Source organism: Urocampus carinirostris, chromosome 2 (genome assembly GCF_059441175.1).
Source record: "Urocampus carinirostris isolate Australia breed hairy pipefish chromosome 2, RoL_Ucar_1.0, whole genome shotgun sequence".
NCBI lineage: Eukaryota > Metazoa > Chordata > Actinopteri > Syngnathiformes > Syngnathidae > Urocampus > Urocampus carinirostris.
Window position 1 is genome coordinate 35,640,457 of NC_142350.1, and position 21,865 is coordinate 35,662,321.

General features: G+C 40.5%; 1 protein-coding gene across 1 annotated transcript; it reads left to right on the plus strand.

Moving 5' to 3' along the window:
- The first annotated feature begins 1,111 nt into the window (after positions 1–1,111).
- On the plus strand, positions 1,112–21,483 carry LOC148371756 (E3 ubiquitin-protein ligase RNF19A-like). Its single transcript, XM_088326328.1, has 10 exons — positions 1,112–1,298; positions 6,101–7,075; positions 10,104–10,312; positions 11,353–11,497; positions 14,903–15,065; positions 15,160–15,274; positions 15,364–15,525; positions 16,246–16,459; positions 19,003–19,146; positions 20,233–21,483. Exons 2-10 carry the CDS (start codon positions 6,375–6,377, stop codon positions 20,867–20,869), a joined length of 2,490 nt encoding a protein of 829 aa, XP_088182454.1. The 5' UTR covers positions 1,112–1,298; positions 6,101–6,374; the 3' UTR covers positions 20,870–21,483.
- The last annotated feature ends 382 nt before the right edge of the window (positions 21,484–21,865 follow it).

A 21,865-nucleotide genomic window follows, 5' to 3' on the forward strand; every position in this document is an offset into this window, starting at 1 on the left:
ACAAGGAGAAAACTAATCAGAGAAGCAACCAAAAAGCCCATGATCACACTGGACGGCTTATAGGCATACACAGCCGAGGTGGGATAAACTGTGCATGAGACAACCATTAGTCATACTCTACTTAAATCGGCCCTTTATGAAAGAGTGGCAAGAAGAAAACCCTTTCTGAAAGAATGCCATAAAAAGACTTGTTTGGCATTTGCAAGGCACCACATGGGAGACACATATCGAGTGCTCTGGTCAGATGAGACTAAAATTGAACTTTTTGGGCTAAATGCAAAGCGTTACATTTGGCATAAGATTAACACTGCACACCACCCCGAAAAAACATCCCCAATGTCAAAAATGGTGCAAGTACGTGCATTTCTTAGAAGTTTTCTTAAACTCTTTAAAAATAATTTGGGGGGTTCTGGTTGGTGTTTGTAATGTATTTGAAACAATACTTTTCTTACTTTCACAATTTTCTCGATACCTTAACAGAAAATTTTGAGCATTACCGTTCCTGCTTTCTAACGTGTTGCAAGTCCCGAACAACTCTGTTAAAAGTAAGGTAATTGCAGGCGCAGTGGGGAAAAAAATTAAGGCTTTGAACTCAGTTGGTCATTGTTGACGCATACTTAAAAAAATTGTACTTTCAATTTTTTACGGACGACTCAAACACACCCCACCATTAACTACTTGATTTTCTTTACTATCTTTTGTTTTGGTTTTATTGGATGTTTTATGTTTCAACTGTTCCCTGTACAAAATGATATATCCGTAAATATTCTTGACACTTACTTTAATGCCACTCAAAGAAAATTAATTTAAAGGTAAAGGAATACATGAATCTATTGGTGCAAAACAATTAATTATTTATTTCGAATTGTATTCTATTTTTATTTTTTGATTGAACATTGCATCAGTCCAAACAAAATTGACATGAAATAGCCAAACAACAATAAAAAACATTAAGTTCAGTGAAAGTAAGTGGTGTAAAAATACATAGAGAAAAAGAAAGAAATTTGAGTGTGTTATTTTATAAAACTCTACTACATTTTGATATTTTTAAATGTTTGGTGACGAAACCAGGCGCAAAATCTCGCGAGAAATTTTGAATTGACGACTTGGAGAGACCGCAGTTTGCGCCTCCCCTGTTCGCTCCTGGTCTCAGCGTCAGTGATGTGAGCCAGCTTGCAAGTGACACTGGAAATAACTTTACAACAGGACTACGGCATTTTGTTTTGTCAGTTTATAGCGAAAAACATTCTTTCTTTTGCTGCCACGGTCCGGAGGAAAAAAGTGAATGGCAACAGACGGTATGTTGTCTATTTTCCAAGCTAATCATGCTAGCTTGTAAGCTAGCTGGCACTATTTCGAGACATTAGTATAAATATGTACAACTGCCACAATCGTGTGGCTTATTTCCACTTCGACTATGTATTCTTTTCATCATAAAGATAAATCCGAATGGACATGCTAGTTTATATCATAACATGCAGGGGATTTCCAGCCCAGTCAGTAGTTATCTTTGTTTTATCAACAGATGTAATGGCACAAATTTATATGATTGACTTGAATTCATGTTTTTAATCGTATGCCACGGGGGTATAAGTCGAACAATGTGTTGAATCAGCAATGCGTCTACTTCCTTAAAGTGTTGCTTGACGAGAGTAACAATCAGAGAGACTTTACCCCTAGTAAAGGAAAAATGAAACTATTTGGGGCGTATGTTCTTCGTGCTATATCTCCGGTAACAGCCTAATGTGCTTCCTAAAAAGGAGCATGGCTGCTCCCTCACAAACCATCCAAACTGCAGTCACGTCCTCTATTTAATTGTTGTAACCAACATTGGCACTAGAACACTCGCAAACCCTCCCTTTACGCCACTTTTCTGGATAATTGACTTAATCTGTCAAAAGTAGGCAAGCCTTTTGCACAGCACATCCTGTTATGTCCTTAACTAACAGAAAACAAATGCTGCTCTGTTAGGTACATTGGCACGCACACCCATGCCTGTTTTCCTCCGAGGAAACCATTCGATTATACCATTGATCCTACATTTTGTTCTCTGGTAGAACTTTGCTAGATCAGAACATATTGAATCTCATTATGCTTGTACATCATATTTCTTTTGAGATTGTTTAGTTGTCGTTGCAAGGAGAAGAGTGGTCTGGATCTGTGGGCTGAACACTTTTGACAGTTTAACTTGATCCATGTTTTTGAAGTTTGCAGACACACGTGTTCTTCCACTGAAAGGTGATCCTCCTTGCATGATGATCTGTCCAGTGTTTTGTACGCGCGCGTGCTTGTGTGTCTTTATCAGGACCTTTTGGTCTTTCGTAAGCAAAGCTGCAAGGTTGTGTGGTGTTGGCCACATTCTGTTGATTCAGTTATCCAATATAATACTTATAAATGGTCTTGCTGCATCTTAGCAATAAACAAGGAGGATCATTCTTGTGGGTTTATTCAACACTTTATTGTCTAACTAATTAAACCGGGACAAAACCAACAGGGCAACAACAGTTAAAAAAAAAAAATTGTTTACTACAATATATACCTAATATATTTTGTAGGCAATTCTAATTTGTTAAATGGTAAATGGTCTGCATTTATATAGAGCTTTTCAAATCAATGAAGACCTCCCAAAGCGCTTTACAATGTGCTTCACACCTACCCATTCACACACACTCTCACAAACCAATAGGGAGTCAGCCATGCAAGGTGCCTACCTGCTTATTGTTAAACAGAAATAGGTATTGCTGACTGTTGGAATACACAAAACAGCCCTAGATTGTAAATCGAAAATCTCAGGTCAATGGTCTTTACAGTTTTTCAGCATGCGATTTTCTTAGAAAATGATCAAGTCAAAATAATAAACAAAAAAGTAAAAAATGAGTATCCTTTCTAGGGACCGACCGATACGCGTTTTTCAGGGCCGAAACCAATACTGAACATTAGTATTAGGAGGCCGATAACACATATTTGGAGCCAATATTAATTTGCTGTAACAGCTGCTGCTATTTAGTGCCTCCTAGTGGTACAATAAACTTTCATCCAATAAAAAACAATGATAACTAAACCGAATGAAGATACAAGGGTAGGTTGGCATTTAGAAATCCCTCTTAATTCCTCTTATTGAACACTGACAATCTTGCTCATATACGCTTAATAAAATCAATTACGTTTAAACAAAATGCTAGTTTTAATATAATTGTCATTTATATATATATATAGATGGATAGTATTGCGAGTTAGTCCTTTACAGAAGATGTTCTTGGTTATAACAAGAACATCCAAATCCAAACACACTGTAGCAGTTTTGCCACCCTGGTCTGGACAAAAAAAGTAAAGTTACCATTTGCTTTTCCCTCAAAGTGTGCATTTTTTGCTTCTATGTAATGCATAATAATTTCTGTTGAAGAATATTTCTGTTTGGCTGATTGCTAAAAGCACAGACTTAAAATACTATGATTTATTGGTTAAAAGAAATGCTACCTTATTGCAATTGAATTATTCCAAATGTGTTAAATGAACAAGCGTTCTGGTTAAATACAGCTAATAAACTGCAAAAGGAGCACATTACTTTTTCATTGAGTCCATCAAAAAATAAATGCCAGCAAGGATGCGTACTTCATTTCCTTCCTTCTTGAACATGGGTAGCAAGACAGAAGGTAAATTGCAAGAGTGAAGCAGTTCAGCCTCTGGCAGTTCAGCTCGAGACTGAACTGGCCTTGTTGGATTTGGATTTCATTTTTCCTTTTACCCCAGTCAAGCCTTAGAGCAGCACCATTAACACACAACCACCTTTGAGCACTACTTTTGTTATTCATTTTAGAGCTCTTAATGAGGAATCTTTCTACTTTATATCAGGGCTGGGCAAACCTTTTGAGTCACAGGCCACACTGAGTTAAAAAATTCAGCTGAGGGTCCGGGCTTCGTGGAAAAAATGATCGATTTATTGGATTATATTTTTGCATCTGCCGATACAGTCTTGAATCTGATACCTCAGCAATACATGGGGTAAAAAGATAATGTAGGCTTATACATTTTTTCTCATATGTAATTGCGAATAAATATGCATGCAGACAACCACATTTACATGTAAGATTCCATCTTATATTTGTCCACAAACAGGCCATTTCATTAAATTGGTTTTGAAACATTGAAAATTAAACTAATGTAGGCCATTTAAAGTACTTAATTAGAATTTGAAAAAAAAAATGCAATAAGTTTCTTTTGCATGAAATTTGATCAATCTCTTTGAAGAAATGTTTTTGAGAAAATAGCAAAATGTACCCAACTAATCGCACAATGACCCTGAGCGCAGGAACACCGCGGACAAGAGTTACACAACATTTTAATTAGCAGTATTTTTTACCATACATGTTATCAAATTTAAATCGTTTTCGTTTGGCGGGACGGATTAAGTAGCCCAACGAGCAACATTTGGTCAGCAGGTTGTAGTTTGCAAACCACTGCTCCATATTATCAATTGTTTTATCAATTTTGTCCATATTCCACTTGTTTTTCTTTTTTACACATTGTATTATCCACTCAAGTGTGTTATTAATGGATTCCACACTTTTGCTGTTAGCAGTGTTGCCACATGAGAAGTGGTGATTAAACATCATCACAACTTTCAGGAAAGATGCATTTATGTCTTCCTTTATTAAACCTGACATTATTTTTTAAGAATGATTGGTTGGATACACTTCCTAGAATGGTGTGCTTCAGTTGTCTAATAACCTGGGGGAAATCTGCACTTAAAGATTTTTTTTTCATCTAAATATATTGTTGTGTTGGTCTCTATTTAAAATTTGGGACAAATCATTCAGCTTTTTATACACAAATCCAAATATTTTATTGGTAAATAGATTTTTCTGCTATCCCTCGTCTCATAGCAGCCACAGAATATGTGTGGTGGCAGCATTACAAGGAAGACAGGGAGGCCAGGAATGCAGCCAGACTTTGGCTATCAGCACTGGCTCAGCTTTTGTGTATTTCAGTGTTTACTTTGGTCTGTGCAATGCTGCCATTACTGTTTATCCCACTGACCTTTGCCAATGATAAAGTTAATACTGCCTTTTTCCAATGCTAGTTTTTGTGAAGCAGAAAGACAAGTTGAGGTAGTTAAACATTTTTATTCATCCATCTATCCATTATCTGCACTGCTTATCCTCATTAGGGTCGCTGTGGTGCTGGAACTCATCCCTGAACCGGTTGCCAGATTGTTGCAGGGCACACAGAGATAGACAACTCACTTGCTCTTTCACTTTCAATTCGGACCGGCCAATTAACCTGACATGCATGTTTTTGGAATGTGGGAGGTAACCGTAGTGCCCATGTTTGAATTTTCTTTACAAGACATTGTAGTGAGTTATTGGTTAGTGCATAAATCACAGTTAGTGCATAAATCACAATTCAGAGTTTGGAGATTGTAGTACATCTTGATACAAAGGTGCTTGCCACAATGGAGTACACAATTACTAAAAATAACAAAAAATACATACTTAAATGAATAAATAATTAAATGAAAATGGATTTCAATATCTTCAAAAAGACAGTCAGCCTAGTCAACTTTTTAGTGCATTTGGTCATGTTCAACTTCACTAAAAAAGTAATTGTAGTGTAGAATTTAGTCAAGCTCATTAGAAAAACCTAATTTTACATCTGGAACATGAATGGGACAAAACATTCAGAAATTATTTCCTATTTATATTTCAAAGCTTGAGAATCATCTCTTCCAGAAGGAAAGGCTCGAGAAAGGATATAAAATCTCAGAATGTATCTTAATATATTCACAATTGTGTGTAATTAACATCTAAGCAACCTAGCTCCTCAAAGTACAGGGTAGGTATTCCCTAAAAGCCTCCTCCAGTAAAGTATTTTGGGTTTAAAAGTTTGTGGTCTGATTATAACCAGCCACACATTTTTTCACCGTTTAGCCTCATTAGAGACATGGGTGTGCCGGACGGAGCTTAGTTGACTTAAAACAAGAGGTAGTGTGCACCATGAATAGGTTTTAGTAAAATAACCTACTATACAATTAATACAGGCAGTTATAAATACTTTTAGAAGGCACCCCAATTACTTACCTCATATATCTTTGTCTTGCTAGGTTCTGTTGAATTTGTTTCTGACCAAGAGGGGGCTTTTCTGCAACCATCCATCTAATAGAGCTCACCTCGAGGTGGATAAGGAGGAACCACCATGCCTTGAATACAGAAGGGCCGTCCGGAGGCCCCCTCCCCGGATCAACTTTCCCCACCCCTACTCATCACATTATCCCTTCTGTCAACCCCTCGTTCCACCCAGAGTTCCCTGCACATGTTAGGAACGGGCTTCCCTGGCCTGCCTCCCCTCTGGCCCACCCCTCCGGGCCTCCTGGAGATATGAGCCTGCCCAAACAACATCAATTTGGTAGCAGTAGCGGGGGGGTCATGGGCTCTGACAGGGACCTGCAATCCACCGCCTCCTCCATTTCACTGTCATCTGTGAAGAAGGCTCCGAAGAAAAGGCGCCTGTCCCTGGCTTCGTTTTTTCGATGGCGAGGACGGGAACCCAAGTCAGTTCGGCGGAAATCCCGTGAGCAACAAAAAGCCGGGCTCACTGGAGTGGACGGTATCGCTAGCATAGAGAACATCCACTCTGAGATGTGTAATGAAAAGACCCCAGCCTTCTTCAATATGGCTGGGACTGGAGCTCCTTCTGGTGCTTTTGTCGCTGCTTCCACCTCGGCTGCCCCCGGACCTCACGGGTTAGCTTCCACCCAATCTTTTTCCAAGCCGGGGAATGGAGTGGAGCTTTTGGAGTGTCCCCTGTGCCTTCTGCACCAATCCAGGGAGAGTTTCCCTGACATCATGACTTGTCACCACCGGTCGTGCATTGACTGCCTACGGCAATACCTGCGCATTGAAATATCGGAGTCTCGCGTCAACATCAGTTGCCCCGAGTGCTCGGAGCGATTCAATCCCCACGACATCTGCATGATTCTTGGTGAGCGGTGTCTGATGGAGAAATATGAAGAGTTCATGCTCCGAAGATGGTTGGTGGCTGACCCCGACTGTCGTTGGTGTCCGGCTCCTGATTGCGGGTAAACTTTTTTGGTTGTATTTTTTAATTGATTAGGGACTATTAGTGACAAGTAATTTCAATGACCATTTCTTTTAAAGAGTTGTTAAATTGCATGATTTTAGCATTCAGGGTAGTAAATAGAATAGACTAAAATATAAATTATTGTCATTGATATCAACGCCATAAGACATTGTATGCAACAAGATTAGACTGGGCTCTCTAGAGTAAACATGTAATAGAATTTAAAGAGAAAATAAAGATAAAAGAGTGGCAGAATAAATTAGCAGAAACTATTTATAATTTGTTTGGATCCGACCCACTTTATAAAAGTAGTGCAATTAAAGAATAATGCATTGTCACAATAATTCAAAGAAAAGTAGTGCAATAACATCAGCAGTAACAAAAAAATAGACTGGTGTTTAATGATGCAAAGTGCAGTATTGGCATAATGCTGATACTTGGTTTTATTTGACAGTATTTTCCAAGTACATGGAATGATATTGACCAACCTACTTTAGCTATTTACAGTCACAAACTCCCTTAAGTATAAGATATGTTAGATAAATGCCTTTTAAGATGTGCAACCATTAATAATCATATAAATTTTACTAGACGTGACGAGTTAACATATACAGTTTTTACTGAAACTTTTTTGGCCACTGAAATACCAGTTTGTTTAACGTGTTTGTTAATTTTTATGTAAATGTAAAAAAGAATGAGGGAAAAAAAAGATATGTTCTAATGCTTTTTTTATAAATACATCTAAACAATTTACTTGTAAAAAATCACACCACCCCTTGTTACAACTGCTAGTATTTTCATAAATAATTTGACAGTCTTAATTTAGTACACACATGCAGCAGATAAGGTTATTCAATTAATGCATTTGATTTATGTTATACTTTCATAAATTTTATGCAACAATATTCTGGGATAAAGGGATGTGCGATAGGTGTTTTTTTCCTACCTATACCATCAATCCATCAATTATCTACGCTGCTTATCTTCACCAGTTTTGCAGGGCTGCCTATACCAACTGATAAAATCATGCTTCTTGATATCCAACACAGACGTGCAAAATCAAATTATTAATATATATATACCACAGCCATATCCCCCTAGTGGGAGGTGGCTAGAGTCATTTCTGACTCTTTTTTGGTAGATTGATTCAGAGGAGGGGATTCCCAGCCCCCTCGCTCAACCCAACTCAGGTGTTGGGAGTCATTAGGTAACCAAACCCCCCAATTCCAACCCCTAATGCTGAACGCCAAGCAGGGAGGATACGGGTACCAATGTTTAAGTCTTAGGTATGACTCGGCTGAGGCTTGAACCACAACCTCCCAGTCTCGGGGCGGGCGCCATACCCCCAAGGCCAACGAGCCAAATTATACTGACTATAATCACAAAATATGGTTTTGAGGATCAAAATACCATCATATAGATATAACAGATCCTGAATATGAACATTTTTATAGATGTATTCAGTATGTGAAAATAAATCACTTTTAAACATTATCCAAGTGCTCTAAAAACACACTAAAACAAATACACTAATGTTAATGCATCGACAGGAAACCACAACAAGCAAACAAAACGTTTGGCAGTATACGGTTCTGAAGATTTATAATAGCAGAGCACACGTATTAAACTTATGACAGCTATTACTTGCCAAAGAATCACAGACTAAAATATGTAACGTATTTTCCGCACTATAGGGCGCACCGGATTATAAGCCGCTACAATGGGAACGTCGACAAAACAGTCAGATGATTCAGTCAAACTTATTACCCCCTTAACATTCCCAAAGCTTGCAAAGAAGCAAATACGTGTCGTAGACACGTGCGGATGCGGTGTCCGTACAATGTCACTAAAATGCATCGTTTCAAATATCATTCGGAAGGTTAAAGTCTTGGGATTCTAGAAATGCCAACCATTCCTTAGTTTCTATTTTCTTTTTCGCTCGCAACTTTACTGTGCATATGACAATAAACACTTGGAATTGAGTTTAATTCACTCAACTCATCACAGCAACATCAAGATCGTTCTAAAACAATATACCGGGAAAATATAAAGCCGCATAGCTCACCTAAGTTCTCACGTTCAATAATGATACGCAACCATGGTCTTCTTACAACCGTGAGTGAAGTAAATCCAGGAGAGTAAACTATTTACAAATACAGACTAATGAAACATGTTTCTTTATGGCGTACTTTAGCAAGCTTGCTATTCACAGTCATTTTTTTCGGCCAATTGCAGGGTTTGTTTTGGCCCTCTAGCCTATCCGAGGCTCCGAATAACTTCAGCCAATAGCGATCGATTTAACTGATGATTGACACATCTTTTTCGGCCAATTGCAGGGTTTGTTTTGGCCCTCTAGCCTATCCGAGGCTCCCAATAACTTCAGCCAATAGCGATCGATTTAACTGATGATTGACACATCTTTTTCGGCCAATTGCAGGGTTTGTTTTGGCCCTCTAGCCTATCCGAGGCTCCGAATAACTTCAGCCAATAGCGATCGATTTAACTGATGATTGACACATCTTTTTCGGCCAATTGCAGGGTTTGTTTTGGCCCTCTAGCCTATCCGAGGCACCGAATAACTTCAGCCAATAGCGATCGATTCAAATGATGATTGACACATTGGTTAGCCAATGAAACGCCGGTATATAAATTCCAGCATACACCGCGGACTACTCCACGTTCGGGGGGAAATCGAGTCGGCGGCTGTTGCGTAAGTTGCGAGACCTTGCAACTTAATAATGAGCCATATATAAGGCGCACTGTATTATAAGGCGCATGGTCAGCTTTTGAAAAAGATTAAGACTTTTAGGTGCGCCTTATAGTGCGGAAAATACGGTACTCTGCACTTGATAGAAGACATTGTTTCACAGTTAAGACACGGATTTGCAGTTTTGTGGGCAGCTTTCAATCTTACACAAAATGTGTACAAATGTGCATGCAATTTACTCACATATTTATTATATATTTTCATGAATTTGTACAAATGCACCCACGCCCTTGTTTGTGATCTGTTTGTGTTCTTGTAGGTATGCAGTCATTGCCTTTGGTTGTGCGAGCTGTCCCAAGATAACCTGCGGGAGGGAAACATGTGGCACAGAGTTTTGTTACCTTTGTAAGCAGTTGTGGCACCCCAACCAAACATGTGACACAGCTCGACAGCAGAGAGCCCAGAGCCTTCGTCTGAGGACAATTCGCTCTTCCTCTCTCAGTTCCAGCCAGGGGAGTGGTGCTACAGGTGGCTTACTTCAACACACTACAATTACAAACAAATTTCAAAAGCCGTTATTTTCCAAGAAAGCATTTGGGCCTTTCGAAATTCAATGATTCAGGACTCTGAAATGTTGATACAGTGGTCCCTTGCTGTATAGCGGTTTACTTATTGCGGTTCCGCGAATTAGCAGATTTTGATTGTGCCTTTCGCTCTGCATTCTAATTGGCCAACCAGCCCACCCCACCCTTTTTCTGCATTTGTCTGCACATCATTGTTAAGCAATCTGAGTTACACATATCCAGAAACAACTTGACAAACCCACATGATGTATCTTTTTCAATTTCAAGTTTCTCTAAAAGCCATTATGTCAACAAAACGCTCTGGACCATCAAAAGCACCAGCAGCCAGGGCAAAAAAGCAGAAGAAAATGCTTTCTATCGCCAAGAAAGTTGGGCTTCTCGACTCGCTTAACTTGTGTTGGAGCCATAAGCGGCTTTTTTTCAAAAATGTTTGACAATGGAAAAATATATGGTTTCTGTAGTAGGGCAGATCACATTCATAAATGTTTTCCTAAGAATATAGTTACAGTACGTGTGTCCTTCCTAATAAGGCTTACACAAGGCTTTTAATTTTTTGGCTCCAGACATATTTTTTTCCTTTTTTTAAATTTTGGTCTTTATCAGGTAAAGTGGATCGAGTCCTTAGTTTGGTTGTGCAATCAAATGCAAAGATTATTTTGAAAATTATCATCTGACAGAAGTTATTTTTAGATCTAAAAAAAACTTACAAAGTACAGTACTTATATTCTTTAGACAAATTCTTGAGCATGTCAATTGGGTTTTTTCTTCTATTTCAATCTATGATAGCGTATTTATTGAATAAATAAATAAATCAAAGTTTGTACTTTGCTGGTTTTGACTATCGTGGGCCGTTTTTGGAACCCAACCGAGGAAAAACAAGGGATTACTGTATAGCAAAATAAATGTATGTATTATCACTTGCATACTTTTTTGACAGAAATTGTGTGTTAGTTTAATTTCTTTACTATGCCATTATTCCCACAGCTGATGACATCAAGCCATGCCCGCGCTGTGCTGCTTATATTATCAAAATGAATGACGGCAGTTGCAACCACATGACATGCGCTGTCTGCGGCTGCGAGTTCTGCTGGCTTTGCATGAAAGAGATCTCAGACCTGCATTACTTAAGGTTAGCAACTACATTCTAAGTACCACGCGGACAAGTTTTAGGACAGATTTGTCTTTGTCATTGATAACAATATAGTGAACCTTGTCTACGAGATTAGACGCAGAACTCCAAGATTAGCATGTAGTAAAGTACTTTAAAGAGAAAAGTAAGATACAAAACAATGCGATGAGCTGAAAGTTTAGTAGACATTCAAAATTAAGAGAGAAGACAACAATGGATTTTGACCTTGCAAGTAGATTGGGTAGTGAAGCCAACCCTCTGATAAGCGATTCTAACTTGTTCTAAAGGGCCTTCCTCGAGCCCTTCCTTTTTTAACCAAACTCACTTCTACTCCATCGCATATGAATAACCTACTCTTCTCGTCGTCTGAAAAATAGTCTGTGTAATATAGTGTAATAATCTGTGAAGCCCTTTGAGACTCTTCGTGATTTAGGGCTATACAAATAAAAATGACTTGACTTGACTTAACCCTTTGAATGGTTACAAAAATAGATCCACCCTAAAGGGTGTGTATCAAAAAACAGCAACATTACTGGCTGATCGTGACAATGATATAAACCGTTCATCATAGTCAAAACAAAGAACAACGGTGCATAATAATAGTTAAAATAATGAACTAGCATCCTATGTAATCTTTTGCCGGTGTTCAATATTAAGAACAGAATAAACTAACGATTGACCGTCATAGGTTTTTTTAGAGCTCATACCAATTTTTAGTATTGAGAGGAGGCCGATGACCGATATTTGAAGCCGATATTCATTAGCTGTAAAAGCTTGAGAATTGGCGTAAGAAATTGTTAATAACGCAAAAAGAAAAATTAAATTGGAATTTCCACAAAATAACATGAATAATCTTTCACTTAAACCAAAAGCTAAAAGTGCAGGAAATAAAATTAGGCTTAGCAGCAACTCCTATAAAAGTACATAAAAACTTAAATAGCTTGGTATGAATAAAAAATAGAAATGTTAACACAACCAACATGACTTAAATTAACTCAAAACAAAAATTGAATCGAAATATTAACGAAGCTCGCGAATTGAAAAGGTTGGGCACTCTTGTTTTAAAGCTATATTGATTAACTAATGTAATGGTAACAGTTAATCACTCAGCCTTTCACTTTAGCGTGCTTTTTATGCTCTCAATCACAAACAGTCACTTGATTGACGAACTAATGCTATGATAAAAGCTAATATATTATAGTCTCCACCTAAGCGTGCTTCCCTTAAACAAGTTTACTACACTTTTTACACTATATCTTAATCATACACGTTCTCTACCACAGACTTTTTCTCAATATCATCAGCAGTTTTGATTCACAGGCAAGTCGGGACTCGAGAGTTATTCTTCCTGCTTCAGTGGCTCTGCCCCCGGCCGCTTATAAAATCAGAAGGCACGGAGTAGTGAGCGTGTGAGACAGATGCCAGGAGAGAGGGAAGGCGAGGCTCTGCTGTATTTGCGCCTACATAACCCAGTCTTAAATTTGCCGTTGAATAAATAAAAAGGCTAAAACTGATACCCGGCTAATTCCCAAATATCAGTGCCGATAATCAGTCGACCCCCTAAATAACTTATTATAATTTTAAGATAAATAGGCAAATATTAGATGCTCATAATAAAATAAAAACATATATAAATGCCTGCTAGGATAGTACAACATAGTTGAACATTCCCCACAACACACACACAAACACACATCTCTCCAATTCAGCTTGCAATGTCTGAGGCAAGCTATTGTTCAGCCACACTCCTCTTCGTCACACTAAGGCGCTTGGAGTGCGTGGACCGAGACGGTAGCCCCAAGGTGTAAAAGTCCTCCAGATAGGCGGCCTCCAGCGACTGTAGGAGGGAGATCATTCAGACAAAGCACTAGAAGGGCTAACACCAGTGCCGCTAACGTTAAAGTATCTAGGTAAGCGCTTCTGAAAGCTGTCTTGTACAAAGAGAGCCACAGTTGACACAGCAGAGGGAGATGTCTATCACCAAATGTATAACAGGACCTGTTTGTGATGATCCGCCAGAAAGTGTTGGGGACGATAGGGGTGTGCGGATTGATCCAAATATTGATATAGTCAATACTGAGCAAGTACTTGTTTTGGCTCGATACTGTTGTCCTGGGATCGATACTCCAATTTCCCACCACTTTCCTTAAAGCACCGCTTCTCTGCGCAAATAGCTTCTCCTCTCTTGCTCGCCCAGCGCCCTCTGACACTCTCTGAGTCTATGCCCAAGTGATGACTAACAGGCACACTTTTAGCCCCTCTCTTTACCTGGCCCTTTTGTGGCCTGCTATATCCTGCCAGCCAGGCATAGGGAGGGTGACGTGAGAGTAAAAGAAACCATCAGAAACTAAAAAGGGCCGAGGCAAAAACAGTAAGTAGGGCACAATGTGGACCTTTTTTTCCAGACTAAAAGGACAATAACAGTTTTAATTTGTGTAATAAAGTGGTCCAGTTCTTTTGCGTACTCTAATTGACGTAAACTCGTGATAAAAGCTCAACCTACAGAGAGCAAAAAATCGCAACCAAAAATGTAAACATATTACTGTTCCTGAATGAACATTACATTGCTGTTTTTTTGTTTCCACTCTCTTTACTTTTGTTCTGAAACTGTTGTAACCGATATATTTATACTGTTTTGTACTGTTAGTTTTTATTGTAATTATTTGATAAAAGATAGCCCATTTTCAGTCCTTTAAGTATTTGTGCTGTGTTTATCATAAAAATAAACTCATCATAACATTTCCAAGCAAAAAGTACCTTCCTCGATCGATCGATAATACATTTATTTGGATCGATACCATAATTCCAACGATCGCCCACCTGCAGACGAAACCTGCACAGCAAACGCTCAGCGGAACCACAAGGGGCATAAGAAACATACTATTCAAAACCAAGGGAAGGTGACGTTGACGCAACCCTCTGGACAGTGCATAACACGAGAGGCCAAAGAAAAGTCAGCCAGCCGCAAAACTCAACACCATAATCTGGGCGGCAGACTACCCAAGTGATAGCTGCTAACAACGCAAAGAAGGAAACAGCGACTAGGGGCGACAACATAAAGAAATCAGCCGTATGCAACTGCCATGTTAGAAGAAAAAAGGAATGAACCTGCGAACCTAAACACGTATTAGTGTCACCCAGTGGGCATAGTGACTCGAACTGCATGCGCAAAGGTAAAATTCAGTGCTTAAAGTACTGCCTCTGGCTTTCAGTAGGGCCGAATAGAAAACGGCTTAACCTTTCTAACTCGGACAAAATGTCTTTCATATCCAAATATTCAAACAATGTAGAGTTTTGTTTGATTTCTAATATCTCACAAGAAGGAATGCAAAAAATATCTTTTTAAATGGCAAGGCACAAGTAAACTTTTGTTTTCCCCTCTTTCCTTATCTATATTTTTCCCAGTCCATCAGGTTGCACCTTTTGGGGGAAGAAGCCATGGAGCAGAAAGAAGAAGATTCTTTGGCAACTGGGGACACTAGTTGGTGCCCCTGTTGGCATCGCACTGATTGCCGGCATAGCTATCCCTGCCATGGTCATTGGGATCCCTGTCTATGTGGGAAGGAAGGTGAGAAACACACACAGAGTGGTTATCCCCTTTGGAATTTGTTAAAGGGCTGCTTTTCCTTTACTTCTACAAGCTCTTCTTTCTTTTGTCCCAGATTCACAACCGTTACGAAGGTAAAGACGTTGGCAAGCACAAAAGAAACTTAGTGATGGCAAGCGGCGTGGCTCTTTCCTTTATCGTGTCGCCTGTGGTTGCAGCAGTCACCGTCGGTCAGTTTCATCATCGGCTTCTCAATTTGAAGTCTGCCTCCCAGTCACGTTTGGTTTTTGCCTATTGTGTGTGGGATTTTTTTTTTCAGGCATTGGAGTTCCTATAATGCTTGCGTACGTTTACGGCGTGGTGCCAATCTCCTTGTGTCGGAGCGGAGGCTGTGGGGTCTCTACAGGCAAGGGGAAAGGTGTTCGCATAGAATTTGATGATGACAATGACATGAATGTAGCCACAGAAACAGCAGCCACTGGTAAGTCCATCAATCATGGGCAGCTCCAAAGCCAAGAGAAATATAGACCCCTTTCCGAAGTCATCACCACTAGATGCTTGCATATTGTTGATCCAAAACAGCGGAAGTAGGAGTGTGAATTTGAATAAAGTGGGGGGAGATTTCTATGTTGAGTTGGGTTTTTACAAAAACATCATGCCCAGCTGTTTTAGTGTGTTTTAAGGAACACAAATTTTGCAATTCCCAAAGGAGACAGCTTTTGTGATTGTCCTAGGATGAAAATTGTGAAAGCACGGAAAGGACTGTATCAAATGCAGTCCAAATGAAAACCAATACCCCCAAAAAGATGAAAAAATAGTTTCGAATGAGCGTATCAAAGAGGGAAACTTATGTGCATGCGCTATGCAAGCAATTTGACAGAGGGCGCAATAACTTTCATCCGCAAAGCCAATGGCCTGCCCCTGCTGCAGGGCTGGAAGAAATGATGCGACGCTCATGGCTGCTGCGGCATAGGATCACTGGACGTGGTTGGCCTAAATTTGAGACGTAGCTGACTTAACGGTTGGACCTGGTCTCTATCAATTGGGTGGTATAAACTGACAGGATTTCCGCCATTTTGCCCCAACAATGCACATGCAGCCTGGCTATGTCAAGTTTGTTTATAAACACGGAAAGGGGTCTATAGTGCAAGACAAGTCCACCCTTAAATCATCAGATGTTAAAGATTTGTTTGCTTTGCAGATTCGACCTATGTGTGCGATGCTCGAAACAATCCCAGTATCAGCGAAGGCAGCGTTGGGGGGCTGACGGGCAGTTTGAGTGCGAGCGGGAGCCAAATGGACAGAATGGGGACCATCAGGGACAACCTGAGCGAGACAGCATCCACCACGGCCCTCGCAGGCACCAGCATCACCGGCAGCCTCTCCGGCAGCGCTATGGTGCACTACCTGAGCAGGTACTGAGGCAGCGACCAGTATTTTGCAGGTTTAAAGTAGGGGGTCCCTAAACTTTTTCCTGTCAGGGACACATAACTTTCTTTTCTCTGGGCTGGGGTCAGTTTGTAACCCCCAAAAGTTTGACAATTTGCCTTCTATACTTTTCCACAAAGCCAAAATCAAGTAGCTCTTCTGGATTCTTCACATACAATAAATAATAGCACTATTAATGAAATACATATCAACCAAATGACTCTGGATTCTTCACAGAACAAAAGTCAGAAAATAAATAATAACACTACTTGTGAAATAAATCATAACCACACCACTCTCTGGGTTCATTACAGAAAAAAAGTAAATGGAACATACACTTTCTGTTATGCCACGCAGTTTTACTAAGCCTAAATTCAGCATAGTTGTCAGAGCACTGGTTCACCGGTGGTATAGACTTTCGAAAAGGCTTTACATTTTATCTCATTACATTATTTTGTTGAGTACCATCGACAAATATTGGTTTCGTTGTGCGTTTCACATGTTAAAACGACAATACATTTTATTTTTATTGTCATTGTAACATGTGAAATGAACAACAAAGTTAACTTTTGTCTCCGCATTGGTTGCAACGGAATACAAACCCAAACTGCCAAGGTGAGAGCGTTAAATCCCAGCCACAATCCCACTATGCTTATGGATGACAAGGCAAAGGGCATTGGATTTTACTTCATCATCACACTATCCTTACCAACGGTGCATTGAACACAGTGGTTTTGGCTGAACTCATTCCCATAATACTCCAAAGTAATAAAGCTTTATGAAAATAAGTTCATCCAAATCAGTGTATAAAAATTGACCAATTGCGTATGCCTTCAAGATAAAAAATCGCGAGACAATGTGGTACTGCAAGTAAAAATAGTGTGATGATGAGATAAAACCCAATGCCTTTTCACGTGTATTCTATATCAGTAATTGGCAACCTTTACTGTACTAGCTTGGCCTTTTGGCTGAGAGTAAGAGTCCCAGCTCCTAGGCTTTGTAGCGTATTATGAACTGACCGATAAAGGATAATGAATAAAGAAGATAGAACAATAACCCTTAAACCCCCCCTCCCCCCATTTTTATGTACTTGAAAAAAATAAATAAACCTATATCCACTGTGTTTTCACTAGACCACTTGGTATCTGGATGAGCTGAGTAAAGGCATTGGATTTGATCTCATCATCACACTATTTTAACTTGCACTACCACGTTGTCTCGCCTTTCGGACTTAAAATGTTAATCATTAAGTCTGGCCGGTCGGGCTTCTCTCTTGTGTTTTTTTTTCTCCCTTCGTGGAGGATCTACACAGCATGCACTTACATTTACTTAAGTAAATATTTAAATAAATAAAATGCTTACCAAACTATTGGTGTGACTCAAAATCACTAAATCCAAATACATTCTCCTCCTCGATGTAGGGGTAAAAGACGCACGACCTCCTTCCACCTTCCTCACGTCAGACGTCATTTTCACTTCTTGCCAATAGCTTACAAGCTTTACAAACTTTCTGCTTTTTGGCCGAATGTTTCACCATTTGCATCTTGTAATCTGCAGAATATGATTTTCTTTTTGGTTTCCCTTTTGTTCAGTTTCACTTTCGTTAGCTGCCCGTCGCCGAGATGCGCGCAACGTGCCAAACCGTTCATTTAGGCGCTTAGCTTGCAGTGCACACTTGATTTGAGAGACTCGGCCCCCAGTAAACACCGAGCTGCGTAGTTCAGCTGAAACGCACAGTTCAGTGCTGAAGTACGCACGGCGGGTGTAAAGCTCGTGTTTACTTTGGCGGCAAATTAATGCATCGGGTTTATTTCGGGCTCGTTTATCGGCGGGTTCGGCTTTATATACCCGCCACTCGGGCCGATTCGGGCTGATTTTTTTAGGCGCGATCTTACCTCTAGTGGACAGTCTAAAGGGCGTTGGGGGGGCGTGTCTGGTGCGAATGCATGAGGAGAAGGCCCGAGGAGAATGCCCGGGGGTGTGTCCGGGCACCAAATTTATTCTTTCTTTCTTTTTCTTTAACAAGTTTGAAGTCCTGGCGGGGACCAATGAGATCCGGGTGACCCGCCAGGGTTTTTATATTCTGTTGGCTACACTGCTTTTTTTTTTCCGTTGCTGTTCATTAAAAAACGTGTTCTTGGACCGTGACCCGGTAGCTGTTAACTGCTGACCTGTATAACTGTTAGTGCAGTGGTAATAATCAGCGGTCTTACCGCCGCAACCTGGGTTTAAATCCCGTTACAACCAAAAATGCAGAATTTGAGTTATTTGTTCGTTAAAAATGATGTGGTGTGTATATATATATATATATATATATATATATATAGTCTCCATCCATCCGATATTTGCACCGCTTATCCTCAGTAGGGTCGCGGGGTATATATAATATATATATTATATAAATGCTTTCTGATATTATTCAGGATCTACCGTGGAGGCAGTCCGTACCCAGCTGCAGGCTGTAGTTTAGGGACCTCCGGTGTAAGGTGTTGATGTTGCTTCTCTACTCTAACCCTAACGACTCAAACAGGTTAGAAGTGCAAGCTGATGTGCAGAAGGACCATTACAGCCTCAGTGGAGAATCTGCTACCGTCAGCCTCGGCACCATCAGCGACAATGCAAGCACAAAAGCCATGGCCGGCTCCATTCTCAATGCTCACATTCCCCTTGATGGGTAAGATTGTTTTTTCGGCTACGACAAAAGATCAATTTGGTATTTGGTTAACGGTCTTGAAATGCTCAGTGCTCTCGCAGCAGAGCATGCGTCAAATAACCTATTTACAGCACCTGAGAAAGAAGCTCGCCTGACGCCAACGTACTGACCTGGCCAGAAAATCGGGTCGTGCTTGGGCCTTCCCTCAAGGCGGACAAAACTTTTTCCCGCTTGCGGAAGGATTGCTCAAATTTATGCTTAAATATCAAAGCACACATCTGGAAGCAGCACAACCAGGGCAAAAGCAATAAAAGGAAACTGACAGACAATTGGATGAGAGGGATCCCTCGATATCACGGTTAATGGGGACCAGATCCACCCGGGAAAAGTGAAAATCTGCAAAGGAGCGTCGCATCATCATAAAAGCCCCAAAAGGGTTCAACTTTCATCGATATGTCAATTCGACTCAAGGGTATACGACTGTAACAAAATAACGACTAAAGATCTACAAATCATAACACACAACACACAATTGCAGTTGAATTAATGGTTTTATTGACATTATACACATTTTTAAACAAAATTGGAGGGCTTTTTTCAGTGTAAGAAAGCAATTTAGAGAGCTGATGGCTAGCTTTGGACTAGCATCAGGTTTCCTCGAATGGAGACGGATTTCCACAATGATTAAAATAAATGAGTCGCAAATATAGCGGTTTCCCACAAATTGTAGCCCTAGGTCACTTGTTTCATGGCTACTGGAACTGGTGTTGGCAAGATAGTCTGCAGCAGTGGCTTAGGGGTTTTTAGCCTAGTCTGACCCGCAGCCTCTTTGTGTTCCCTCCCAACCGTCGCCTCAGTCTATTTTTTGGACCCGATGACAATCCATGGTGATCAGCTTTTGTTTGTGTTCCCCCGAATTTCCTCAGAGTCCGTTTTTTTGCCAACATTTTGATTCGGAGACATAGACTGCGCATGACGGCACACACGAACCTGTAATATCATATGATTCGAATACTTTTAGGTCAGCAGGGATGGCTTTGCAGGCCCTTAAAGCCTACCACTGCCATAAAGAAAATTCTAATTCTCGATCTCTACTTCTTCATTTAGAGATGGGAACAGTCTGGAAGTCCAGGTTGATATTGAATCCAAACCAGCCAAGCTGTGGAATTATAGCGGCAGTAGCAGCATGGACAATGGCGGCCCCAGGACGAGCCCACCCGACGACTGCTCGGCTGCCAAGCGCCCGTCCTCTGCCAACTGCGGAGGGATTAAGAACAAAGGCAAACTGCACAAGAAGGGTGACAAGAGAACAGGGATCGGCGCCACGAGGGAGGACATGCGTGCTCATCTTTTGGAACAGCATAGTAGCAACTCTTTGGAGTTTGACAGACCTTCTCTGAGCGGAAGCCTACCCTCGGTTTCAGACTCGCACCTCTCTGAATTCAGCTGCTCTGAACCAGAGGCTGTGAAAGTGGCAAATGTCTGCGGCACAAGCGACCGCCACGCACACACGGCGAACGTTTGCTCTTTACCTGAGGTGGAGAACGACAGGCTGGAGAGCTCCCCCATTTTAAGGAACCCGACCAGAGTCCCCCGCTCGCCTTTTCCCTCACCAGTTCTTACGGACTTCATCGCTAGGGAGCGAGAATCGCAAAGATACAAAGAGCTCAACAACAATCACCAACCGCGACAACAGACCAATCAAAGCCAGCACAGCAGTCCGCGTATGCAGAGTGAAATCTAAAAACCAAAAATCAGGTTTACGAAAACCCACCTTGGAGCACGACGTCTCAGCTGGATTGGTGGATGTTACGTACTTTTGACAGTTTGGCCTGTGAAGCTCGAACATGAAATGAATGACGTTTTTGCGGAGTGTTTAGTCCAGCCTCAAAACATTTTATTTATTTAATTGTGTTGGTGCCTTTCAATGCAGTTTGTGTTCTTGGGGTCTTGTGCTATCTCCACTGTGTCTTAAGACCTTCCGACACGCTCCGTACTGCAGAACGCAAAAAGGGAGCGATACTCTGATAACCGAGACCGAGGTCAACTTTACAAAAGCTTACCAAAGACTGCACTCAGGATCTCGTTGGTCTTTGAAACACGTCTTTGCACTTTTCTTTTCTGACCTAACCAGTTTTCATACACGCTATGCCAAGAAGTGAGGACACGGAGACCAAGACACCCGCACTGTTATCAGTTTTTCTTGTATTATTTTGATTTACGGAGTTTGTAGTCATAGTGCATACAACAAAGTTATCTTCTATTTTGTTTCAGCTGTTTCTTTGAGGTGATTACAAGCGGTTGGATTTTTGCCACATTGAACTTTTTCATTCGGTTGAATAAAGTTACATGCAGAAACCCCTCAATAGTTATATATCACCAAAACAGATCCTGCTTTAAAGGGACGGTGTATATTTAGCGTTTCCTTACACGTGTAAGGTCCCCAATTCGAGACCAGGTGGAAACATATGTTGGCCTGGAGAGGAATGGGTGCCATCCAGGCTGTACTTGCCCAAAACACACCACAGTAAATAAGGCCCCTACCACCCTAGTGGTGAAGGGATCCAACCAACCAATGATAAAAAGTGTTCGCAAAAAAACCCGTAGTGGTAAAAAACATTTATTAAACAAAAAATGATTTTAACAATAATCAAAAATAATCAAACTCATTAAAACGTGCATTTAAAAAAATACGGTACTCATTTATAGAGTAATTGGTATTTGTTTTACATAACGTAAG